We start from the raw sequence: 26,895 nt of genomic DNA on the forward strand, positions 1-26,895 counted from the left end.
AAGTATAACTGAGTTCAGAAAATCCAAGATTAGCCAAGATGTTCAGGGATGAAACCCCATGATCCAGGTGTCTCTGTACTCTGACTGCAAGAAGCTGGGACTGGATGATGGGGTGGATCATGTGATAATTTCCCTGATTGGGTAATTCCCTCTGAAGTATCCGGCACTGGCCTCTGTTGAAAGACAGGATACAAGGCTCTGCGAATCATTGGTCTGATCCAATTTGGCTGTTTTTATGTTCATCAGGAATCTACAAGCCTCCTCAACTATGGTCTGAATCAACCATTTGTGGGTGTGAACCTTCAACCAAATGAGACTGCACCATGGCTGCAAACTCCTCAAAATACTTTCCTCTGCCAACCAGCATCATCTCTGTCTTGCTTGGGTTTAGCTTCAACCTGCTGTCCCTCATTATCCATGAGCTGATCTCATCTGAGCACTGGACATCATGGGCACATGTGGTGAAGATAGGAAGAGGTGTCCTCCACCAGCATATTGCTGGCACTTGAGTTCAGTTAATCTGACCAGTGGCTATATGGTAGACATTGAATAGAATTAGAGAGACAATTTATCCTTGTGATACCCCATAAATATGGGGTGTAATGGCAGAGGTGCATTCCCCTGGGCCCCCTGCCACCTCTCTGACCTGGGACAGCAATATCTCAGGGTGGACAGTGATGAACATTGCTGGAGAGGCCCAGGAAGACCAGAATGGATGTCTTCCCACCATCCCTGGAGAGCTGAGTAAGACCATGTTTCTGTCCCATGATTTGGTCTGAATCCGGAGTATTTGAACTAGACATCTCTTGTAGAAAAACATCCAATAGTTTGATGTAAAATTTGCAGGGATGGGGAATGCAGCAGGACCCTGGTTAAGCTGCTTCATGGCTGAAGACTTTTACTGTTCAAATCTGTAGGTTATGAGACCAGCTTCTTGCTGGCTTTTGGCTACCTTCTGTGGGAACTTGGGTTTGACACGGGTTAAGTTCTGACTCCCCGCCTTCTAACACGCTAGACCCCACCGCAGTCCCAGTGTGGGGAAGAGAACCCAGGAGTCCCGGCTCCAGTCTCTGCGTGAGACGCCGCACCCCGCGGAGGGAGCTGCTGGCTCCGCTCCGTGCTCCGCCTTCCAGGTTTTCCCTTATCCCAGCCACGCCCCGGACTCCGGCTCCGGGTTTCCCGCAGGCCCGAGCTCAGCCCAGCTGTTCGCAGCTGTCCGGCCGCCGCTGCCCGGTGTCCTGCGCCAGCCCGCCCCGTCCGCTGTCCCGGGCCCCGCACCCCAGCCCGGCCGCTCCGAGCCCGGCCCCTCCGGCCCCTACCCGAGCCCGGCCATGTCCGGGGAAGAGGCAGCGGCGCCCCCGGCCCCCGCCGACCAGGCGCCCCCGGCGGAGCAGCAGGCGGCGGGCGGCGGGGACGCGCCCCCGGCGGAGCCCCAGTACCGGGCCCTGGTGCTGTCGGGCTTCGGCGGCTACGAGAAGGTGAAGGTGCAGGTGCGGCGGGGCGAGCCCAGCCCGCGGCCCGGGGAGCTCGCCGTGCGGGTCCGAGCCTGCGGCCTCAACTTCGCCGACCTGCTGGCCCGGCAGGGGCTGTACGAGCGGCTGCCGCCGCCGCCCGTCTCCCCCGGCATGGAGTGCGCGGGCACCGTGCTGGCGCTGGGCGAGGGGGTCACCGGCCGCCAGGTGAGACGGGGGCGGCGGCGGGGCAGGCGAGCCCGGGGGCCGGTCGTGTGGGGGATGAGGCTGGGACCGGGGGTGTAAGGGCCGGGGCGTGGGAGCCTGGGGCCAGGAACAGAGCGGCCGGGGGCGTGGGGGCCAGGGCGGGCGGGGGCGGGGGCATGAGGGCCGGGGGGGAGGTGAGCCCGGGGCCAGGAACGGGGGAGGCGAGCCCGAGGGCGCGAGGGGCGGGGCAGGCGAGCCTGGGGCCAGGAACAGGGCAGGCGGGGGCGTGGGGGCCAGGGCAGGCGGGGGCGGGGGCCGGTGGTGTGGGGGATGAGGCTGGGACCGGGGGTGTAAGGGCCGGGGCAGGCGAGCCTGGGGTCCGGAACAGAGCGGCCGGGGGCGTGGGGGCCGGGGGGGGGAGGCGAGCCCGGGGTCAGGAACAGAGCGGCCGGGGGCGTGGGGGCCGGGGGGGAGGTGAGCCCGGGGCCAGGAACAGGGAAGGCGAGCCCGAGGGCGCGAGGGGCGGGGCAGGCGAGCCTGGGGCCAGGAACGGGGCAGCCGAGCCCGGGGGCCAGGACAGGCGAGCGGGGGGGCGGGGGCGTGAGGGCCGGGGGGGGAGGCGAGCCCGGGGCTGGTCGGGGCGCCCCGCCCTTCCCGCGCCCCGGCGGGGGCGGCAGTCGGGCTATGCCCTGGCGGGGGTCCCCCGCTCCGCGGCCGGGAAACAATGGGGGCTGCGGTGCGCATGCGGCCGGGGGGCTCGGGAGCGGCCGCCCCGGGCCCGCCGCTGGGTTCCGCCCGCGTGGGCAGCGAGGGGCTGCTGGTCTGGGGCCGGCCGCGGGGGGAGCGGCCACCGCCCGTGTGAGGCTGCGGGTGTTTGGTGCAATTGCTCCCTTGCTGTGGGGGAGCTGGGCGCACCCCACTTTGTGGCATGTCCGGTCCTTCCAGCCCAAGCTGAAGGATCCATGTAAATGTCTGCAGGCAGCACAGGTGCTGGATCTGGGGGGGGGCCCGCAGCACCCCCGGCTGGGAGTGGTGTCCAGCATATCCAGGGTTTACAGTTTGGTTCAGTGGGTCTCAGCGCCCCTGTCCCCCTTACAAATTGTTCCCATGCCCTTGGCTGACAGTGGGACAAGGGAGATGGTGATAAATCAGCCAATAACCCCATAGCCTAGGTGAGGGGGGCCCTTCCTAGCCAGGTGCCTTCAGAAAGTGGGGTCCCTTGAGTGTGTGATGCAACATAGGGATAAAACAAGTACTGGCAGTTCTGCCCTCAGGTAAAACTGCATCCTTTCAGGCCCCTGATACCAGCTAGTACAGAGATCCCATGGCCCTAAAAGTAATGGCCTTTAACCCTTGAACACTGTGTAATAGCTCTGTCCATGGCCTCTCCTCATGCCCGTGCTCACATTAACTAGTGGAAGCTAGACCTGTCTGTGATTGTGTCATAAATTGAATAAAGAAACATGGTTTTCATTCAGCACAAGGCAGGAAAACAGGTTTCTGGTCTGTTCACAACAGATAGTGGGAGGATAATCTTGTGAAGGGCAACAAAAATGACTGTAGAATGGAACAGCTTGGGTATGAGGAGGGAGTAAATAGAGGGGGACTGTTCAGCTTGGAAGAGAGACAACTGAGGAGGGATGTGGGTGAGGTCTATAAAATCATGACTGGTGGAGAAAGTGATTAGGGAAACGTTATTTTCCCCTTCACATATCGCAAGAACCAGGGGGCACCCAATGAAATGAATAGGCAGCAGTTTTAAGACATAAGAAAGTATTTCTTCATGCAATGCACAGTCAACCTGTGGAACTCATTGCCAAGGGATACTGTGAAAGCCAAAAGTATATCTGAGTTCAAAAAAGAACTAGATAAGTTCACAAAGGATAGATCCATCAATGGCTGTTAGCCAAGATGGTCAGAGACACATCCATGTGCTCTGGGTGTCCCTAAGTCTTTGACTGCTAGAACCTGGGACTGGACGATAGGGGATGGATCTCTGAATAAATTGTCCTGTTCTGTTCATTCTTTCTGAAGCATCTGACGCTGGCCAATGTCAGAAGACAGGATGCTGGGCTAGGTGGACCCTTGGTCTGACCCGGTCTGGCCATTCTTATTTTCTTCTATATATTACACTGTCCCAGTGTTACTTTTCTCAGCAGGTGTTAGGCAAAGATGGTTTCTCTTTATTGTCACTGTTACAAAAAGAAAAAACTGTTCCCAGCCAGCCTATATTACCTGTGCTGGACTGAATGTCTATGACTGCTTCTCTACAAATGTAAAGTGTATCCGCCCACTCAGGGTGGGGCAGTTCCCATGAAGCTGGATTTAAATTAAACTGCTTTGAGGTCTCATTTTGTAGAAATCGGTTTAGTGAATTACTATTTAAATTGCAAAGAATTTCAATCTCATTAGGAGTTGTAAATCCAGCACTTGGCATATGTGCTGAGACGTCATACTTTGGTGCGACAAAATTGTCTTCAAAATAAAAGCTGCATACTCTGATTTGGGGGCTTCCATTCAAAGCATATTTATGTGCTATTAAACGCAGCATATGTGCAACAAAGGCAGTCTGTGGAGATGATCATATTAACACATCAATCTCGGAAGCTAGTTTCTCTGTCATTGTCTTTATGGATGAATGTTACTTAAGAACTCTGCAATAGTAGAACAAAGGTTCTGTATTAATTAGCTTGTTCTAAATATATGTAATCCTTTTACTGAATGGTTGCCTGCTCCAATCCCAGTGTAACTGGTGCATTGTGGATGAGTCACTAGAGATGGTTGGCTACTTTAATAACACAGGTGTGCTATAGAGGTGACTTGCTCCGGTGCAGGTGTGAAGCTTTCAAATTAGGGTTGGCAGAACTGTTGATTACAAATTGATGGTTTTTTATTTTGAGTGGGATGTTTTGTCTCAACACTGGGTAGCTGCTGTCAGATGCATCTTTCTACAATAAGGAGGAAGTTATCTTTAATGAATGATGTTTCAGAACTGGATATGCTGCAGGGGACAATAATATATCTCTGCCTGTTTCTGATAATTATGAGATCTGTAATAAACACCTGTGCAGATTGACTATGCATCTAATATGGCTTAATCCAGGGAAAAGGAGAAGAGCCTTAGCTAAACTTGGCAGGACTGAAATGATCACCACCACAGATCTTCATCTGCTTTTAAGCTACCTAAGTGAGTCTCTTTCTGGGAAAATGCAGATGTCTCTCAGACCACATTCTATGGGTTCTTTCCTCATTTCTGGGTCTCTAAGTGTTAGTGCAGCTGATTACTATTAGTCATCTACTTGTTGTCCAGCTCTCATTCTGAGGAATTAAGCGCTATATTGTATTCCTTTCTCCCAGCCCTCAAGAGTTTACAATCTAGAGGACCTGTCTTAGTGTGTTTGAACAGTCCTTAGCATGAAGGGACCCTGATTTCTGGAGCCTCTAAACACTACTGCAATAAAAATAGCTTACTATTAACATATTAGAGAATATATAGTGTATATTTCATTTAAAGATCACTTTGGTGATTTTTAAAACACTTCCATTCCTCGCCAGCTAATAGCAAGTTTATTTAATAGATTGCTGTTCTCATAGTTTCTCCCAAAGAGTTTAAATGGATGTTAATCTGTCTGACAGATCAGTCCTGAGTGTATTATAAATGTATTAGCCCTGAGTTCGGGGAGTCTTGTCTCACTGTAACTAAATGGAGAACATTTCCAAGATAGTCTTGAAATTCTCCACTGGTTATAGAACCCTAGAATTACCACCATTCCTGTTGCTGACACCCTTCTGGAAGTGGTTAGTACCTCCTGGGTTTCTTCCTAGCATGCACTGCTGTGCAACCACTGGTGTAGGGCAGGTGACATTTGTTGTTCGTACCCACTTGCTGATGAAGGGCTCTGAGCAGAGCAGACTGCAGTAGCAGAACACATCTGTTTGACATCAGTAGTTTGGGGAATAAGTAAAATTTAAAATTAAAAAAAAGTGTCCAGGTTTAGTAAACTTGAGGCCGGCTGTGTGACTGTTTTGCTGTCCCCAGGAATGGCGGGAACACACGGTGATCCCATAGTGAGCTGTAGGCAGTATGCTCAATCCCCCTGTGTGTGCATGATGTATGTGGAAAATGCGTGTGCATGTTGTAGAAAGGTTCATGTAAAAGGTGAAGGCTGCAGAGCATCAATAACACTTTTTTCCTGACGCTGCTGCCAAATAAATACAGGATTTCCTGCCAGCAAAGGAAGATTGTGTTTTCTTTTAGCATGAAAGATGCATGGCCCAGGAGTAGTGGAGGCTTCAGGGATAAGCAGTTCCAGTGATGCTGAATTTTACATTGTCTCCAGAACCAGTTTGAGGCCTCCACCAGAATGTTGGGGAGGGGAGAGAGGGCTATTTATTGGCACGAAGAAATGTCTAGCTATAACTTAATTTAAAAGGAGAATCTTCTTGGGAGTCCGAGTATGAGATCAGCTGCTAAGGCCCTTTGTCTAAGGGTGACATGGCTGTTGGCCTGCATGGACAGAACATCACAGGAAAAAAATAACTATGTACTGGCTGGAGCACCCCTGTACCCGAACCAGTTTCCAAGATCTGAAATTCCGTAAGAGCTAGATGAGGGCAGTTTTGCAGGGCAGACAGTCTTGGAGAGATGAGAGATCAGATGGAAGATTGTGGCTTTCTTATTTCTGTTTTTTATGAGGTTCTGCATGAGCAAAATTGCGTGTTCATTGGAGTTAGCAAGAACCCCCGTGATGCTCTCCACCTGAGCGTGGTTTCTGAACACAGCTAAAACACGGTTTGTAACCAGTTTCAGTGTGGAAGGAGATTGCTACAACCATTGCAAATGCTGTTTGCCGGCCTTAGAGCTGACGAGGCCTCAAGGGCATTAACAGGTTAGCTGCTGTGAGGTTAATGCAGCATGATTCTGGCATTCCTCTATAGATCACGGTTATCTTTGGAAGTTCATAGAACTGAAACGCCCTCTTTGTTCTGTTTCTCTCATTAAAGCTTTGGTAGGTCATTGACAAACGTGCCAAGTTTTTTCCCTTCACCTGTTATCATTAGGCTAACAGAGTCATGACCGTTTCAGACGCGTCTAGGGAATGTATTCCCAAAGCCTCTCAAACAAACCTTGATTATTAAATATGATTCTGTTACACTCTCCACTCCCCCCAATGAAAACATTTCAGTTTGCTCAAGTGTAAATGCCAAACCCACACAGCTATGAGCCTTTCCGCTGCCTCGGCTGTGCCGCTCTGCTGTCCAATATGCTGCTATCTGGTTTTGCTGGCGCACCTCCCAACACACTATGAACAGATGCTCCCTGTTTGGGGGGATAAGAGCAGCTCACTGGAGAGGCTTTGGGTTTCGTGCATCTGGAAGCAAAACTAAATTTGAAAGATGAACAGATTTACACCCACACTGAAACTATGCGTACATCTACATTGCAAGTAAACACCTGTGGTTGGCCCATGTTAGCTGACTCTGCGAAGGAGGAGGGTCCCAGAGCCTGGGCCTACACTGCAGTTTTATAGCTCCACACATTGGCTGGGAGCCTGGATCAGCTGACACAGGCCAGCCAGGGTGGTTAATTGCAGTGTAGATGCACCTTGTCTTGTGTCACAGTGCTCTTAAAGTGACGAGAGGCCCAAGGTAGGGGAGGTAACATCTTTTATTGGATCAAATTCTGTTGGTGAGAGACGAGCTTTTGAGCTTACACAGAGGTCCAGTAAGTTCAGCATGAGGTGAGAGGACTGCGTTGTCCTCTGTACTTCCTGAATATAGAGCAAAGTGAAATCTGAGGGTCTCCTTAGGTGTCTGGCAGGACAGACTTAATCTCTTACCCCAGGCACTTGGGTTTACTGAGTGGCAGCTGAATGCAATGGCTGCACATTTTGAGAATTTGGTCCATCGAGTTTCCACGCAGAAAGGCTTTTTCCACATGTGCATACCTGTAAGTCACCTTTGAAGAACGTCCGATTCTTGTATCGGATAGAAGTGTACGTAGTTTGTGGAGATTTGGTTGGTTCATACAATGGTTATTCCACATGTCTGCCCACCCCTTGTCCAGTGCCATCAGAGAGTAGAGCTGATTCTATTGATATCCCTCAGCCTTGATGTAAACTCTGTTTTGATGTTGAGTTCATCTGCAGCCACATTGTTTTCTGCTGTGATTCCCTTGGGATTTGCAAGATCAGACCATTTTACAAACTGTCCTGGAAACTGCTCTTCTGTTGAAATATTTCTTATAGTTACCTGAGATTTCTTTTAAGAGCAGAAGCTTAAAGCAAAGGCCTGTACTGTGGAAGGAAATCTCTTCTACACGGGCTTCCCTGCTGAGGAGTTTTTGGTGCAGCTTTTGGACTCTGTGGCGAAATCACTTCCAGAAGAGGAGAAATCGATGGAAATTGCCTTTGTGACTTATCAGCTGACTCGTATAACAAAGTCACATGCCTCTTTTAGTGCAGAGTTCAGAGGGGCTCAGTTACTTCCCCAAAATCCTTCTTCAGAAAACATCTGAGGCATCAAGAATCTAGAACTGCTCACTGCACACGCTGTTCAAATATAAAAAGTCTGGTAAAAAAATGTAATGCTTTTCTAGTCTCTGCCTTCCTGGACTGATGCTCCTAGAGCAGTGGTTCTTAACCTGGGGTGCATGCATCCCCTCGGGGTGTGAGATGCCCTTTCTGGGGGTCTGAGACATGTCCGATTTTGTTAGAAGGTAAATCATCGAAAACACAAATTAAGCACAGGCACATAAGTACAACTACTTTGTTTCATCAAACCTGTGTATTAACATTATACATTTTTAATGATTACTGTAATACACAAACAAAAATAGGTTTAAAGAACTGACCTACTTCAACGATTTTTGATACGGGGTGCGAGAACATATTTTGAGAACCAAAGGGGTGTAGGCTGCAGTAAAGGTTAAGAACCACTGTCCTAGAGTATCCCCTTCACAGCCTCATTTGGGACTCAGATAGCAGCCAGCGTTTGGGATGGTTCTTGGGTTCTGGTGATTGGTCACTCCACATTCCCAAAGTGTATTGTATTGTTTCACAGCTAAAGCTGCTGCTTGAGGAATTAGTATTGACACGCCACAAATAACACCCTGAAGCACATCTCGGCACTCCAGGCCTTTGCCAGGTAAAAACTGACACCATGCCAGCTTTCTGCACCTCCTGCTGTAGTCGAAAGGCACCAGGCATGAATTGTCAGGACACGTTTAACCTTCCCTCAGTCATTCAGAATGAACAGTGATGCAAACAGAGCATGAAGCAGATGACTGGGCTGGACTGAACAGCGCTTTAAAGTTGGGCATGCTGTATCCAAAGACAAGTCTTACTAATCCAGTGCAACCATCTGCCCAGGAGTCTCTGTCTACGCATGAACAAATTCAGCCATGAACATAAGAACGGCCAGACTGAGTCAGATCAATGGTCCATCTAGCCCAGTGTCCTATCTTCCACCAGTAACCAATGCCAGATGCTTCAAAGGGAATAGAATAGGGCTATTATCAGTTATCCATCCCCTGTCATCCAGTCCCAGCATCTGGCAATCAGAGGCTTAGGGACACCCAGAGCATGGGGTTGAATCCCTGATCATCTTGGCTAATAGCTAGAGCCCTGTGCAATTACGAAATTTGTATCCACAGCCAATCCATGATCCCAAACGTGGTATGTGGATATAAAGCAGATATTGATAGGCCTGTCCTCCGTGAACTTATCTAATTCTTTTTTGAAACCAGTTATAGTTTTGGCCTTCACAGCATCTCCTGGCAAAGAGTTCCACAGGGTGACTGTGCATTGTATGAAGAAATACTTCCTTTTGTTTGCTTTAAACCTGTTGCCTATTAATTTCATTGGGTGACCCCTCGTTCTTGTGTTATGTGAAGGGGTAAATAACACTCCCTTATTCACTTTCTCTATAACATTCATGATTTTGTAGACCTCTAGCGCATCCCCCTTACTTGTCTCTTTTCCAAGCTGAACAGCCCCACTCTTTTAATCTCTCCTTATATGGAATCTATTCCATACTCTTTTAATTATTTTTGTTGCCCTTCTCTGTACTTTTTCCATTTTTAATATCTCTGTTTTGAGATGGGCAACCAGAACTCCATGCAGTATTCAAGGTGTGGGCTTGCCATGGATTTATATAGAGGCAATATGATGTTTACTGTCTTATCTGTCCCTTTCCTAATGGTTCCTAACCTTCTGTTCGCTTCTTTGTCTGCTGCTGAACATTGAGTGGCTGTTTTCAAAGAACTGAGCACAAAGACTCCAAGATCTCCCTTGAGTGGTAACAGCTAATTTAGAGGGAGGGATAGCTCAGTGGTTTGAGCATTTGGTCTGCTAAACCCAGGGTTGTGAGTTCAACCCTTGAGGGGGGCCACTCAGGGATCTGGGGCAAAAATTGGTCCTGCTAGTGAAGGCAGGGGGCTGGACTCGATGACCTTTCAAGGTCCCTTCCAGTTCTGGGAGATAGGTATTAGACCCCATCATTTTATATGTATAGTTGAGATTGTTTTCCAATGTGCATTACTTTGTATTTATCCGCATTGAATTCCATCTGCCATTTTGTTGCCCAGTCTTGTGAGATCCCTTTGTAACTCTTCACAGTCTGCTTTGGACTTTATTCTGAGTAATTTAGTACTGTCTGCAAATTTTGCCACCTCACTGTTTACCCCTTTTTCCAGATCATTTTCTGAATATGTTGACCCATAGGTGACTCAAATGATGAGATGGGGGGGCATGTGATTGCCCCACACATTGCTTCTGCTGCCCATCCATTGACCCTTTACATGCTCCCCTCCTCGCTGTCCTCTCCCCACTTTGCCCCTTCACCCACTACTCCTCCATAAACCCCCGTGGAGTGCGTGCTGCTCCCAGCACTGTGTGGAGCCCCTGGCAGGAGCACTCAGCACCCCTGCAGCCTGCCCAGTGGGCTCCTTCCTCTTCAGCTGCCTCTGGCCGGACCAGCACCCCAGGAAACCCTGAGACTCTCCCACATGGGGTGCTGCCCAGGAGGAACCAAGCCCTGCATGTGCCAAAGCCGCCTGGAGCCCCTGCGGTGCCAGGTGGACACTACACTGGCACATAGGCACCGACTTCTGCTTGTGCGGGTGGGTGCCCAACCCCCCTCTGCCCTGACTCCACCCTGGCCCCGCTCCCTCCCGCCCTCATTCCAACCCCTTTCCCATATCCCCGCCCCAGCCCCACTCCTCCCTCCTGGAACTTGCTTCAGCTGTTTGGCAGTGGCAAGCGCTGCGGGAGGAGGTGGCGTGGAGGTGAGGTAGGGTGGGGGAGGTGGAGAGGGGAAGCTTGGCTGCCAGTGAGTGCAGAGCACCCACTAGTTTTTCCCCATGAGTGCTCCATCCCCGGAGCACCCAGAGTCGGTACCTATGCACTGGCACGGGGGAGCCTCTCCACCCCTCAGATAAACACTGGAGTAGGGAGGGGAAGCAATTTCCAGCCAAACCTGCAGACTCTCCAGCAGCCCCTTGGGCGGGGGCTTAGCTTCCTCTTCCCCCCCCCGCTGTCCCAGGTCCTGGCCTCAGTGCGCATGGGGCTGCTCTGTCCCCTAGGCGCCCTCCCCGGCTGAGCCACCTCTGGCCAGACTCCACAGCTGCTGAAGCCCCTGTAGTCAGGTTTCCTGGTGCACAGTGCTTCTTGCCCACACGTTGATGAATACGATTTGTTGGATCATTCTGTTCTGTGCTAACAGTCTCAATCCGTTTGCCAGGTACTGAAGTCAGGCTGACCGGCCTGTAACTGCCGGGATCGCCTCTGGAGCCTTTTATAAAATTTGGAGTCACATTAGTATCTGGTACAGAGGCTGATTTAAATGGCAGGTTACATACCACAGTTAGTAGTTCTGCAATTTCATCTTTGAGTCCTTCAGAACTCTTGGGAGAATATCATCTGGGCCTAGTGACGTATTACTGTTTAATTTATCAGTTTGTTCTAATCCCACCTGTATTGACACCTCAGACTGGGACAGTTCCTCAGATTTGTCACCTAAAAAGAATGGTTAATGTGTGGGAATCGCTCTCACATCCTCTGCCTGAGTGGCCAAAGTAACTGACCCTTCGAGTTGCATACGACAGTCTTCAGAAGTTTGAGAGCCGGGGTGCACCTGCTGGGGCTCGGAGTTTCAGCCCCATGGGAGATGCCTGTCGAGAATTGGTGCTGAAGCCCTGAGACCCGCCCCCCTGCTGAGCAGAAGCCTCTACCCTACCACTCTGCTGCAAGGCAGAGGCCCCGAGCTCCACCTCCAGTCTGGTAGGTGGAGAATGGGGGGAGTGTGGGCGGGCCCCTTGAACTGCACTTTAATGGTAACAAAGCTGCATACAGCTCAGTTTGGCCACCCCCGACCTATGCAAAGAAATCATTTAGCTTCTCTGCATTGTTTTTTTTTCTTCCTTGAGTGCTCCTTTACCACCTCAATCCTCCAGTGGCCCCACTGATTGTTTGCAGGCTTCCTGCTTCTGGTGTACTTAAAAACATTTTGCTGATAGTTTTTGAGTCTTTTGCTAATTGCTCTTCAAATTCTTTTTTGGCCTGGCTAATGGAAAAATTCTGTGCTGCTTAAAGCAGTGATGTTGCTGCAGTGCTGCAGAAGTCAGAACCGCGAGGTGTATAACCTACTGCAAGAATCTCTGCAGAAGTTGTAGAACTAGAATGGAATTTGCAGCTGTCTGTAGAGAAATTCATGGTGTAGCTTCAGCTGCGTTGCTGGGCTCTTCCGCACAGCGTCTGTATCCATTTCAACACTGTTAAAGTGCCGAATATCCTGTTGTTGTTCGAGAGCTGGCAATGAGTATGGTCCCTGCCCTAAGGAGTTTACACCAACCACCGTGCCATGAGGAGCCAACAGAAAACCGGAATAGAGTCCATGTGCCAGTCTTTTGAGCTGTCTGGCAAAGTAGAGAGTACAAATTCTCTCCACTGTGGTGCTCTTCTGTAATCACAACTATTGGAGCGCTCTTACTTTTGGTTTCATGCTTACGTCACTAGATCCCGAGACGTTGCTGCCTTCAGGTGGCTGAGGCGCTTGTTAGAGAGGTACCTCTCAAAGGGACGCAGATGTCACAGAATGGCTCTAGGCCTTGGACTCTGCATCTTGGTCCCTGTTCGGGAATTCTCCCCCACCCTCTCCCTTCCTCGCCTCAAGTTTCAGCCCAAGCTTCATGTTCTAAGTGAAACTAAACTCCAGAAATTTGCTGCTCCCTTTTCCCATCTAGTGTGTTGCACAAAGCCAGGCCTCATGTCAGGAGCCTGGCTAGGGGACGACAAACACGTATTGACTCTGTGGAGAAGAGTCTCTGCATTCCCACCCAGTGACCAGTTGCAGTCCAGGCACTGGAGACCTGTGCATTGTGTCTGTAAAGAAACTGGTGCTGTGTTTAGTGCTGTGGCTAAGTGCAGACTGGGATGCCCAGGATGCTGAGTGACACCTCCCCGCTGACCCAGTGCATGCCACCATCGGCCCTCCCACTCCACTCTCTCTCTGGCCTTAGGTTGGTGATAAGGTGATGGTGCTGGCCAGAGCAGGGCTCTGGCAGGAAGTTGTGACCGTCCCAGCCAATCAGACTTACCTGATGCCTGACGGAATGAGCTTCGAGGAAGCGGCTGCCTTTCTGGTCAACTACATCACGGCGTACATGATCCTCTTTGACTTTGGGAACCTGAGACCCCACCAGAGCGTTCTCATCCACATGGCTGCTGGTAACGTGCGCTCCGCCGGGGCTCGGCCCATGGGCAGTTGGCTTCACAACGGCCAGTCCAACTGCTGGGAGGGGAGATGACTTGGGTGCTTGGACAGAGGGGTGACAAACCTGGTATAAAGGCTTAGACAGATTAGCTACACAGGTGCTGGGTTGGCAAAATATCCCACTGTGCTATTGGTGGATTCTGTCCACACCCCGCTTGTGGGATGCCACACAGTAAAACCAGACGGGTCTGATTGTATTAAAGCCCTGAGCACCGTAGTGAGGTGGCAGATCCCAGGGCCATATAGTTAGCCTGAGGCCATCAACTCTCTTAGGGTCAGTGCATGAGCTTTTCTGAACCACAGACAAATCCTTCACTCTGAGATTGAGCCATGGTGTGGTGTCAGGTGTGTGTGGGGGGGAGAGGGCAGCAGCAGCACATCTAGGGGCTGGTTTGTCTCCTATGCCCCTTTCCTGTCCACTCCTCACATTCCCCTCTTGCTGCCTGTTTCAGGGGGGGTAGGAACGGCCGCCGTTCAGCTCTGCAAGACAGTGGAGAACGTCACCATCTTTGGCACTGCCTCTGCCTCCAAGCACGATGCCCTCAGGGAAAGCGGGGTCGCTCACCCAATTGACTACAGAAGTATGGATTACGTGGAGGAAGTCCGGAAAATCTCCCCAAAAGGTACCGTGAGCGATTGTGGGGAGAATTGAGTGGGATGGGGCTTTCCTACCCCGCTACTGGCCTATCCCTCAGGAAATGGAAAGAAACCGCCTGTTACTCTTTGTGCAAACTTTCTCTAGGAGTCGACATTGTTTTGGATCCACTGGGAGGATCGGACACTACCAAAGCATTCAACCTCCTGAAGCCAATGGGCAAACTCATAACCTATGGTGAGTAGTATGAGGGAATGATGCATCTGCTGAAGAGCTGATGTCAACAGGCCAGATTCCCTGTAGAGTGGAGTCATGCACTGGGGTGGGGGAGGGTGGCTCTGCATGAGAGCACTCGCACTGGTTTCCCCCAGCCAGGTCCCAAGGGAGAGCAGCCCACAGTGGCTGGTTACCACGTTAGTCTGATCTCTAGTATCTGCTCTGTCTGGAGCGTCACATGCATTAGAAACCGGATTCCTGCTGGGGGTTCAGTTTGCTCATGTCTCATTTTGAGAGCTAGGTTCCTGTCCTCTCTCCCTGCCCAAGAGATGCAATTCACTCCTCTCCATACACTGACCTATCAAATCTCCCCTGCAAAGAGAGTTGCTTTCCAGTCCGAATACACACATGCAGGGGGAAGTGAGATCTGTGCCCTGCTCATGGGATCAGTTGCAGTGAGTTTATCCTGGTTCAGGCTGACTTAATGTGTAGCCACTCATAGAAGCTCACTTTTCTTCTGTGGGGTGTGTGGGTGATGTGGTTTGAAGCTACAGAATACTTCTCTTTCCATTCTCCAGCTGCAAAACACTGTGATTCTGTCCCCATAGACAAAGCCCTCACACAGCCCCTGACGGGATATGCAGGAATCTCACGCTGACTGCATTCCGTCCCTTGGCATTGGCCTCCACTCTCTGGACTGCAGAGTGTTTTGGCAGGATTAACCGTTACAGTGGGCCAGGCTCTGAAACCCTAGCTTGGGGTGGATTCGGCCAACATAGCTGGCTGCATTTTAGCATCAGCAGTACTCTGCCATTGTACCAGTCTCACTGGCTTGGCACCTAAATCTAGCTGTGTTAATTCACTGCCTGTCCTAAGGTAAGAAACTCTCATATTTTGAATACTTACTCTAGCAATGACCTGCACGTCTACTGGCCAAAAGGGGTCTCTGTTCCGTCACACAAAGCCTCTTTGCCTCTTCGTTTCTTTGGAAGATCCTGGCCTTGCCTGATCCTGAGTATGCAGGTGGAGGAGTACTCTGTGCTTTCTGAGCTGCCTTAGGACTGGTGCGCTGGGTGCTCTTCACCAGGCATTGTTAGCCTTTTGTGAGCTCTGAGTATGACTGTGGCCTTGACTTCCTCCTAGGGGTGGCCAACCTGCTCACTGGGCAGAAGAAGAACCTGATGGCCATGGCAAAGACATGGTGGAACCAGTTCAGTATCAATGCTCTGCAGCTCCTGCACCTCAACAAGGCCGTGTGCGGCTACCACCTGGGTTACATGGATGAAGAGTTTGAGCTCATTGGGGGTGTTGTGGCCAAGCTGGTTAGCCTGTACAGCCAGGGCAAAATCAAACCCAAAATAGACTCCGTATGGCCCTTTGAGCAGGTGAGTCCGAGTCGTGGTGCAGGCTGACAGCCTCCGTAAGAGAGAGAGCGCTGCAGGGACAGCTGCTGCTCCTGTTCCTAGCTGGGTTCTGCAAAGTTCCGGGTCATGTTCTCTGGGATTTGTGGTTGGTTTTCTTTTGCAGTCGAGGTTCCCAACCAAGATGGTCTGTGTTGTGCCGTGTACACATTGAGACAGTCCTTGAGCCATGGAGCTTATAATCCTAAATAGACAGGCCAGACAAAGGGTGGGAGAAGGGAATAATATTTCCATTTCACAGACAGGGAACTGGTCCAGAGAGATTGTGTCTGGCCGGGGTCACACTGGGAGCGTCAGAGCTGGGAAATAAACCCAGATCTCCTGCATCCCAGGTCAGTCTCTTAGCCCCAAGACCACCACTCTCCCCCCGGCAGTGCTCTCCTGCAGAGAAGAGCAGTGCAGCATATACTGGAACTGGCTGAGTGACTGGCATCTGAACTACGTGGCTGGAGCACTCTGCACTCTGTGCCCTGTGTCCTTTTGATTTCCACTGGATTTGGAGCGGCAGGAACTGTGTGTACTGTGTGTAGTGCACTGGGGCCCTGATCCTCGACTGGGCACTAGCACAATACAAGTAATAATCGCTCTCGCCTGGGAGACCTGGCTTCCAGCCCCGCCCTGGAAGCTAGGCCAGAGGTGACGGAGTGCAGCCCTCTTGCTCCCTCAAAGCTCTGGCTGGTTAAGGAGCATCGTCCCTTGCTCTTGCAGGGAGTCTCCTAATGCGTTAACCTCTACTTGCCTCCCCCCCCGACCCCCTTCTAAACTGGAAGGATGGAGACTGGGGCTTGGAGCCTCTAGGATGGGTTTAAATTGGGGCACTGAGGATTACAGGAGACACTGACTTGCTTAGGAAACTTGTACTCAGCAGGGTAAACCAGTGACACCGGAACAATTTTTATAGTGAGGGTGCTGAGAGCCATTAAACCAAATTATAAACCTTGCATACAATGGAAACCACTTCAAGCCAGGGGGTGCAGCAGCACCCCCCACGCCCCTGGTTCCAGCACCTGCGATATAAACTGAAGCAGATTCTCAAGCTGGCTGCTGTTCACAGGATGAATGACTCTCCTCTGCCAGGCACAGAGCTACCAGCAGGAACTCAGCTTGGATTGCTAGTGTCGGGAGCCAGGTGTGGTTGGGAGTGATAATGGAGCCCTTGGGACATAATGAGCACAGAGTGCCAAGCGCTAAGTGATATCTTGGAGCGCGGATCCCGGGGGAATCTGGAATAAGATGCGGAAGGCCTGTAGGAGCTGGGTAATGTGCTTAGTGTCTGCATGACTGATTTGCTGTTGGTCCATGCGTGGTAAGCCTAGAATCGCAGCTCATCGGAAATGTGAGAGAATTGGGGGGTGAACTTACACATCAGATAGCTTAACCCCAAAGTCCCCTGTACAGTGCGGTGAGGCCTTGGGGCCGCAAATCCTTGGGATGGGAGCAAGGGAACCCCGCTGCAGCAGTAGACGGCAGAGTCCTGGGGAAGAGGCCAATGTACTGGCTTCACTGGACAGTTGTTGGCTCTACACGCTCCTCACTGGGTTTGGGCTGGCACAGGCTATGGTTTCTCGCTGGGGGTGGAGAGATGGGGCATATCCTGCTGAGTATTTGTCATGCAGATTCTTCGCTCTGAGTGGGAGCACCCGCTCGTTCTCTTCCTCTTAGCAGAGTAACTCTCTGTGGCCGGGGCTGCTCAGTGTGTTCCTTTTCTTCAGACCTGGCCCTGCTTGAGCAGCCAGCCCTCGTAAAGGAGGAGTCTTGTTCCCAGCCGTGGGAGTGGGTGTCCCCATAGCACAGGCTGCCCTGCAGAAAACAAAGGGGGAGTTGGGAGTGGCCGTGGGATGAGTGTGGCCAGGCTTGTATTTACCATCGGGAGTTGTGGGTGTATTGGATGCTCTCATCCTTGGTGTGAGGAGTGTTTGAGACCGCTCTGGACCTGTCCGGGTCCCTGGCTGCGCATTGTGGGTGCAGCCTGTGCACTCGAAGGCCCAGCCTGTGTCCCAGGTGCACCTCAGTGGAAGATGTTCTCATGTCTGAGGCCAGCAATTCCCCTGGGCTGTTGTTTGCGTAATTTCCTGAGATCTCCCTCGCTCCACTTCACCAGCAAATGTTTGCTGGGAGCCCCTGTGTCCTCCCTCCAGAGAGGGGCTGGTACCTGACATGCTCATTTCAGCAGGAAAGGGGACCACCGAACATACCAGGAGCAAGAGAATTAAGTCACTTCCTTCTTTTTTAAATGTCTTTCAGACTGAGTGTTTCAAGGCGTTCCCACGCTGTGAACAGAGAGAGGGCCAAAGGGCTGAGTTACATTGACTAATTACAGACAGCAGTGCTGCACACTGCGTGTGGGGCGTATGCTGTGCATGTTACACTAGAGACCGCTGAATCTCTGCTTGGTAATTACAGAGGAAACTGTATGTGGGTGGGTGGGTCACTTTGTTGCTTCACCCTCAGATTTTTCTGCTGATTGGAAACTGAAGCAGCAGAACAAAGTGGAGATGCTGCAGAGTGAGACTGTGGCTTTGTAAACGGCTGTTACACGATTCTGCATTTGGTGCATCCTTATATTCAGTCAAATTCTGCTGTAGACTCTGGGCTCTCCACTCTGATCTGTCTCTGGGGTGGGGGGAGTTCTTCCGAAACTAGATCTTTCTACTAAACCCCGTGTGTTGTAATAGATGGATTCAAACCAGTACTGCTAACGAGATAATTCTCCTGACACAGACCCTGCCCTGCCCTGCCACATAGCACAGCGATAGTTTGCTATGGCGGCTCTGCAGAGTGGCCTTTAATAGTACGATAGAAAAATTCCAAAACCGAGTATTGTAAAGGGCCCTAAAAGACTTGAGGATCAGAAAACAGTGCCTGGCTGGAGGATAGCAGAGAATTACTGCACTGGTTTCCTTTCGCCATGTGTGACCTAGTCCAGAATTAATGATTTCTGAGACAAGAGCTGACATCTTTACCACTTCCCAGCGAGAGAGCAGGACCAGGATAGCCGGGGTCCTGTGGGTCAGGATTGAGGGGCATCTGCAGAGCTGGGCGTAGGGTGCACAGGACTGATAACAAATGGGACTCTGAATTGAAGATGAGCTGGGATGTGGACACAGTGCCTGCCACAACATGTCTTGATTTCAGGCACAACACAACTGCAAAGACTTAGAGTGACTGACTGACACTGAACTGGAAATCTATCTGCAACTGAAAGACTCTTTATGGGTCTTCCAAGCCTGAGGCAAGTGCTGTGGTGCTGTTAAAAGTCCTTTAATCAAGTCTGCCTTCAAAGGAGATGCATAAGGTCGCTGGAATGTAGTCAAATGACCACTTGGCTGCTGACTCTCCCTGAGCTCCTTGTGTCAGCCCAGAGCAGGGGATTGTCTGGCTAAGCTGGGGTCACGTGGTGTTTTCTCTGGAGATACTGGAGAGATACTGCAGAGATTGTCCACTTCTGGCATACACTAGAATTGCTTAACACCTCCTCTACTGCTCCACACCTTGTGGGGGGCCAGAGTGCTGTTGGATCATGCTCAAGAGCAGGGCTGGAGGGAGCTGTGCGCCTCTCCAGCAGAATGGGCCAGAATCTCCACTGGGGAGCTGGTCTGTAAGACAGAGAGCCTGGAGTGGCTGGCCTACCTGAAAACTGCTGGCCAGTAATATCCTGGGAGCCAGGGGTTAATCTCAGGAGCTTGCTGGACTTTACCAAGCAGCTTCTGGAGCCTGCCAATACAGCTCTGATTTCAGTCTAAACACATCGGGCTGCCCAAGCTCAAAGAGGCCCAGGAAGTCTGTGCTTCTCCAAGCTTAACTGTCCAGGCTGCCTCCGAGGTGTTGGGCAGAGGCCACCGGAGTGATCTCAGCTGTCAGTGAATGGACAGTAATGCATGGAGGTGTGTTACCCTTCAGGCCCAGCCAGGGGCAGAATTCCTCTGCAGTGGGGGGCAGAGCTGGGGGACTTACCCCCCTTCACCCAGAAAGAACAGTTGCTTCTGAGGTCTCTACAGCAGAAGCCAAAAGAGAGAGGGGGAGTTTCCTGTAAAGGCTCTCAGGTAACCTAGGCCCAAAATACAGAGATGCAGAGGGCCTAAAGAAGAGAGATGGGACTCTGTCTCCAGTGGTGCAGTCTCAGCGGAGTGCGGCAGGAGGGCACTTGCTACACTGGAGCAGCCAGTCTCTGGGGTGTGGTGACTGGGATTTGGCAGGGACCTTGCTGGAGGAAGGAGCAGATTTCTGTTTCTGATGCTAATTTGTAGCCTGGTGGCTGCCAGCAAAGCATGTGCATTAGCTGTAGCCATTGGTGTCAGATTGGCTTCTGGCCCCAAGCACTGATTGGAGCAGTACATGCTTCAGGCCTGTGCCTGGTCTCACTGAAGCTTTCAGGTAGAGCTACGGAGATGGACACACCACAGAGCGGAAGCAGGGCTGGGTTGTTTACCCAATTTAGAACCCAGCATGGTGGCCCTGAACACGCCCCAGTAGCATTTTCCTGCCCTGTCCTGGGACTTCCCCAGCCTGCCCTGACTCGACAGCAGGTCAGGGAGATGTTTGCCCAACAGAAGTGCCTGCTAGATGTTAAGACCGTGCTGCTGGCTTTGTGTTGGGAGTGCTGTGGAGTGGGCCCTTCTGTGAGGGCAGTTCTGTGAGGGGTGGGGATGCAGCTGGGAGATCCTTCCAGAGCTGGGGAGACACTCAGGTGCTTACCAGGTAGTTAGTTAGTTACCTGGCAAAACATCTTCCATCGTCCTCCCCTGCCCTTGGTTCTGACCCGGACCCTGGAGCGTCTCTTTGGAGGAACTGGCCTCGGTTGTTAATGGAGAAAGGAGAGAATTCCAAAAGACAAACTGGAGTAAGTATAAGGCGCGCTGGCAATCTCCAGCCAGCACAGTGATCAGTCTAGCTGTTCAGACCCTGCTCTCCCTTCCCCCCTATTCACCTGCCGTCTGTTTAAATTAACTCTGGCAGGAGGCATGTGCTGCCTGTGCATCATTGTGCTGATCTCCTCCTGCCGGAAAGAGCAGCTCATAATGGGACTCTGATTGCATTACCAGCCAACAGCTTCTGCTCTGTCTGCATTGATCTGGGCATGCACTTTGTAATGAGCTGGCACGTCCCAGTGGGTTTGTGCATGAGCGAGCCCTGTGCTGCAGACAGATGCAGGAGAACACGAGCGTCTCATCAGCCTGTCTGTTTGGCATGGTGACAAGGACAGCGCCTTCCAGGGAGCTGCAGATGAACTGCCTCTTCTGGGCTTTCCAAAATGACTAGAGCTGGAACAGTCCGAGCCTGATGCTTGGGGAGCCTTCACCATAGGGCGTCTGGACTCGGCAGCACTGCCGGTTACTCCAGCTGGGGCTCAAAGCAGCAGGATCCCTGTGGCTAGCATGAGATGTCCCTGCAAGGTGTGCCAATGGCCCTGTCCACTCTCCTTTCTGGACACAGCTCGTCCCTGACGCAGCGTGGCTAGTCCTGGGGGCTAGAATGTGCTGTACGTTTTTAGGCAGCTCTCCCCACTGATTTCAGACTGATGGTACTGTATGGCCTTTGCCTAGTGCCTGTGGCAGGTAAATGTTTTTCTCCCTTCCTGACACCAGACTGTCTCTCAGTAGCTGTTTTGGCACAGTTTTTGTGTCACAAGAAGCCGTAGCGGTGTCAGTGTAACCGATTGGACCTATTGCTCCTTCCTCCCGGCTCTCTGTTCAGTGGGACGCCCTGGAGTGCACTGCCCTGTGCCCATGTACTCTGAGCGCGCTCTCCCCTGCTGAGGCAGGGTGGGATAGCTGCCCAGCATTGCCCAGCATTCTCCATTTTGCGGTATGTGTGAATGCACAGAAATTGCTGACCCATGGTTATGCGGTAGATGAAAACGTTCCTGTGCGGACGCCACGGAGCTGCTGCGTCTCCTCCCGAGTGGCGCAGCGAGGCAGGTGTGGCTCTTCTCATGGGACTTCTTTCTTCCTAGGTGGCAGATGCCATGAGGCAGATGCAAGAGAAGAAGAACGTTGGGAAAGTCATCCTAGTTCCTGAGCTGCCGAAGGAAGAATCCAAAAAAGAGGAAAACTAAAGCAAGGAGACCTGTCTGCAGGTTGTGAATTTGTGGTTTAACCCTTAACCCTTTTGGGACCTGGGAATGGACGGCTCAGTCCTGCCATCTTCCCCATTAAGGGAATGATGCATTTTTAAAGCCAGTTCTAGGACTGTGAGCGTCTTGGGTTGGGAATCATATGCACCTGCCATAGCCAGCCTCTCCCAGGTGTGACTGTGTAACATTCAATGTGATGCCTCCCACCTTAGCCCTGCTTTTCTCACCACATTTTATATCTCCTTTCCCAAATTCCAAACCAAGTTCTTTTTCTCTGGCAGCGCCTCTCTGGCCTCCAAGCAGTCCGTGACTAATGGCTGCGTAGTATGTTGCTGCAAAGTGTAAATGCAAATTGTTATAGCAACCATTGACTGTCTCCATAGAAACTGAGCCCTTTCTGCAGTCTTACGATGCACGTTCAACAGACGAATGTGCCAAGCCAGAGATGCTTGTCAATGAAATTGCTGTAGGAAAATAACATCAGACTGTGCATTATTCTAGTGCTGGTTATTTCTTTGCCGTTATTCCTGCTGTCATGACACTTCCCTTCCTCCTCCCCGCTTTTCCTCACGCCCCCAAGCCTTTAATGCCAATCAGCTGGCAAAAGGCCAGTTTTTCTAAGCCCAGCTTAGTATCTTAGATGCTGGTCACGCTGTAGCTTTTTAATTTGCTGTTCCTTCTCTGTGCATGCTGCATGTAACCTGAGGAGCAGTTAGGCTGGTGCTATATGAATACTAAAGAGAAATTTCAGTTCAGCAATTTGCTCTCGTCCATTTTCTGCTCCCAAACCGTTAGGGAAAGTCTAAACCAATTCCGTGGTCAAAGCTGGGTCTGGAGACCGAAAGGACTCAGCTGTGTCTCCAAAAGGACTGACCCATTTGTGTTGGTTCTATGTGCTTTGTTAACGTTGGGCTCTGAATGTCCGTCAGGCTAAACTTCATTCTCGTGTTTGTTACCAAGGGCTGCAAATGTGAAAACGTGTCTGCAAGGCTGGGACAAAACAAGCCTCGTGGCTGGCCTTTGCGTCTGGGGTTGTGTGTGCTAGGAAGGGGATGCTGCAGCTCTAGAAGGGAGCAGGCCCAGTAAAGTCTGGACAGCCAGCATGTGGTTCTGAGTGAGTCACACACTGTAGAAATCAAAGGTCTGGGCTCAGACCTGTCGAACCCGCTGGTGTGAGGCTCTTGCCTGGTTAGATCCTGGCTTCCGTTTTGCATTTTCCACTCCAGGTTTAATTAGCTTTTCAGATTCTCCACTAGTCCCAGGCTGTCCCTATGGCTAGCTAGCGTCGAAAGGGGGCTTGCAGCTTGTCTGCTCGAATTGTGAAGTGCCAGTGTTTTCAGGATACTTCCCAGTGCTGCTGAGATGCTGGGAACTGCCCAGGGGGCTCCTCTCCCCAGGAAGAAAACTGGGCTTGCCCATGCCAGGCGTGGTTGTAAAGCTGTGGGTGGGAACCTGACCGGTTCAGTCTGTGAGCATCTAAACTTGTCCTTGTCTAACGTTCTGACTGGTGCTGCTCCTTCCAGCCGCGCTCGGTCTCCTGCTGCAGTCCCAGGACTTGGAGCTTTGCTGCTATTTGCACTTGCTCTAGCAGTCCAGGGTTGGTCCCGCTGGGTGGTGGATGGTGCAGCAGCTCAGGCTTTGCTTGTATTTGGATCTGGTAACTGAAGGGACCAATCCCCCACCCCATCCCCTTTTTGTAAAGTGCCATGGCAGAAGCAAAATGCCGCTCTTAAATAAGAGCAAACATGGATCTGCTGGGCTGTGAACATTCCCTCCTGCTGGGTCCCTCCCTGCATTAAAGAGAACCTGGTCCAGCATCAGCACGAGAATTTTATTGTGCAAAGAAAAAAGAACGCGACGGCCTCCGTTAGCTGCCCCCACCCCGCCCCAGGAGACATAAGTGGTGCTTCACTGTGGCTTGGGCTACACTAGCAACTAACGTTGGTGAAACTACATCGCTCAGCCGTGCAATTTTACCAACCTAGCTCCAGTGTAGACAACATTGTGTCAACGGGAGGGCGTCTCCCAGCGACACGGCCACCGCCTCTCGGGGGGGGAGGGGTTATGTGGTACGGACGCTGACAGGAGAAGCCTCCTCTTGGCGTAGGCAGCTTCTTCACTGATGTGCTACAGTGGTGCAGCTGCATTATCTCATCAGTTCCTGCTCTCTAACCCTGTCAGGCTGCATTAGGCCTGGACTCGGGAGGATTCACTTCAGATATAAAATGGGGCCCCTGTTTAGGTCTTCAGAAAGCAAACCACGATTGGGTTCAGACCCTCTTCTGTCTTCGTTCCTTCCATTTGTGACACGGGGGCTGACTCCGCAGATGTGATGCAGCGGAACTCACAAGCACAACTTTTCTCTAACCTTTTCTAAATACAGACTCTTCCCGCTGGGTTTTTCCCCTCTCAGAACCGCTCCTGCTCAATGAGTTAGCTTTGATTTGCCATTGTTTTATGCCGTTTCACCACAGGTTTGTAAAAGCAGTTGAGACTCTTGGGTTTTTCCTTTTATAGCAAACAAGACCTGCTCTTGTCCAAATCTTGGCTTCACCTTGAGACAGGAGGAGTCTGGCCACACTGCACCGCAGAGCTTCAGGTTCTCTAGAGTCTTTGAAAGGGGGAAAATGGTTGCCCCTTTCCTTGGCTCTACTCCGCTAACTGAGAGCACCTGGTGCCTTACTCCAGATGGCCTTATCCCGGGCACCATCGCAAGGCTTTTGAAGTCTAGTCCCCTTTTAGCAAATGGGAGTATCTTGTATCTTCCTGTAGGACAGCTCTGACGTATGCTGCATTGCAATGCACCATAGAAAACAGTATCTCAGTGCCTTTTCTAGACAGCTTGTAGGACTAGCAAGTCACTGAAGCCTTTGCCATACTGGCCTCTTACAATACTGCCAAAAATCTAGTGTGCTGCAAAATAGATATGGCTTGTGATACACAAGCGACCTAGCCCTGCTTACCCTCCGCCTCGATATACTCCTCGTACACGTGTGTTTTATGGACTCTCCAGGCTGACCCTTGGAAGCTCCTGCTCCAGAGCCTAAGCAGCAGAGGCAACCGTAAGGCAATGCCTCGCCCAAGTTGGCTGCATTTGGATGTGGCCAAAGGTGATGTCAGCTTGCCCGTGTATGTCAGTATCTCTAGGCCTGTCCTCTTGCAAAGCTTTGCTGGTAGTGGCCTTTCCTGGGGCTAAGGTGAGGACATTGAGGGTTTGTCACCATTGCAGAGACTCTCTGGAATTTCGTTTCTCTTCGTTTGCAATGTGTAGTTGATAGTGAATTTTCTACCTATAAACTTCTGATGCCCTTTTCAGTCTGACTTCTGAATCCTTCCGAGCAGTTAGGTAGTTGTGAGAGATTAGCACTGACCCTGCACCGCAGTAGCTACGTTTTTTAAGGAAGATTAAGTGTAACCTTGCGCTTTACTGCCTCAGACTAATGCTCTGTTCTAGATTTTATAGTAGCCTTTATTTACCCTGGCATTTTATGGGCCGGTAAGTATTAAACCTACTGATCGTCAGTCTTAATACAACTGTATTACCAGTGTCTCAAACAACTTGTTAAACAGCAGGTTGTTCTAGCAAGGACCAAAGCACAATGGCATTCCACTCCAGAAGATGTCTGATTAGAAGGAAACATGCTGAACAAGTTGAGGGCACAACTAGTGTCATCCAGGGAACAGAGTGCGCCATGTTTCCTCTTAAATTGTGTATTGTTCCAAAATAACTGAAGTGCAGCTTAATGTTCATTTTGCTAATTGATCATTTTGACTCAAATCTTGTGCCATGGGGGAAAAATGGCTGAAAGGCAAAAGTTTGTGTTGTGATGCTATGAGCACTAGCTAAAGGTTTCTGTGTTCCCTGCACTCTCTCCTGCTGCAGTTTGCAGGGTGTTCTGCCTTTGGTATGTACATGTAGATTGCAAAATCCAGTGGTACCTGTCTAAGTGTGATCTGAGCATCATTGCTGATCTGTAACCAAAACTGCCTGTCCAGGAAGGGGCCCTTAAACACAACTGTACATACTTTGCCATCCCCAGGCGGCTTCAGAACTAAAAAGCTTGTTTAGTTTAATCAGAAATATATTAGTTACAAATGTTTCTTGCACCTGGGAGATGGGAGTGGAAAGGAGCTTGGCTTGCACAAACATAAGCCCTATTGAGATCTGTAGCTACACCAAGACAGTATTTGAGAGGTGAGGAAAGGTCCTACAGACACCAGGGAAGGGAGTTTAGCTGCATGTTTAGTTACAAACCAGCTGTGTGAAGTAGAGTTGAGTGACCAGTGATGGGCAAAAAGTGTTGTGGGCATCAGACTTTAACCAGTGCAGGAATCTGACCCATCTGCAGCTGCTGTCAGAGGTGTAAAACCACTCCTGTTGCCAAATGAAGTCTGTGGTGCCCAAAGCACTGGTGATGGCAAAGGGTGATGGGCAGGTAGCGTATGAGCACGGTGTGAGAATGTGTTACTCTTGGAGCCTCTTACGACACACAGCAGTGTCTGTGCCATCCAGTTGATTTGCGGAGATGTGATTCGAGTGGCTGTTGTCCTACAGCACGGCGTTTTTAAAAATAATTATATTCCGCTTTGTGCGTGTAACCAAGTTGAACAGAAAGCGATTGTGCCAATGCTGTTTACATGACTACAACGTGTAATGCTCTTCTGCCTAACGTTACCGTATGCCTTATGTGTTTCAAATGTTAATTAAAAGCATAACAAAACCCTCGCTGGCATGTTTCTCTGCTTGTGACGATGTTGGGGTTAAGCATAAAGCAAAGGTCCATGGGTTTGTCAGCGGCCCAGCAATCTATCTGTGGTTCCCTTTCAGACCCGGGCAGGTCCCTGTCCCATCCATCTCGTGCTCGTTCGTGTCACTGAAGAAATCTGGGAACAATAAATGCTCCGCAGTCTGTCAGTAATTCAGATCGGTAACACTGGGAGAGGAGCCAAGGCGGGAAGATTCAAGACCTACCCTAGGTGTTTCAAATAGCCATTGGGTCATGCTTGCAATGGCGGTTAGTGGATTTAGCAGCAGTGTGGCTAGCTGAAAAGTGAATGGGATAACCTGCAATGTGAGCAGGGCGAGCTCGTCAGGTCCTGTGGTGACCCGCACAGCAGGACCTGGATGGGTACAATTGTCACCCCTTGTTAAACTTACCA

The 26,895-nt window shown here is 51.0% G+C and overlaps 1 protein-coding gene across 1 annotated transcript; it reads left to right on the forward strand.

The window, feature by feature from the left end:
- The first annotated feature begins 58 nt into the window (after window positions 1–58).
- VAT1 (vesicle amine transport 1) lies at window positions 59–26,461 on the forward strand. The gene is made up of 7 exons (XM_030541702.1): window positions 59–141; window positions 1,016–1,679; window positions 13,177–13,384; window positions 13,883–14,053; window positions 14,173–14,262; window positions 15,385–15,626; window positions 21,616–26,461. The coding sequence occupies exons 1-7, from the start codon at window positions 59–61 to the stop codon at window positions 21,715–21,717; spliced, it is 1,560 nt and encodes a 519-aa protein (XP_030397562.1). The 3' UTR covers window positions 21,718–26,461.
- The last annotated feature ends 434 nt before the right edge of the window (window positions 26,462–26,895 follow it).

This window comes from Gopherus evgoodei, chromosome 23 (assembly GCF_007399415.2).
Source record: "Gopherus evgoodei ecotype Sinaloan lineage chromosome 23, rGopEvg1_v1.p, whole genome shotgun sequence".
Taxonomy (NCBI): domain Eukaryota; kingdom Metazoa; phylum Chordata; order Testudines; family Testudinidae; genus Gopherus; species Gopherus evgoodei.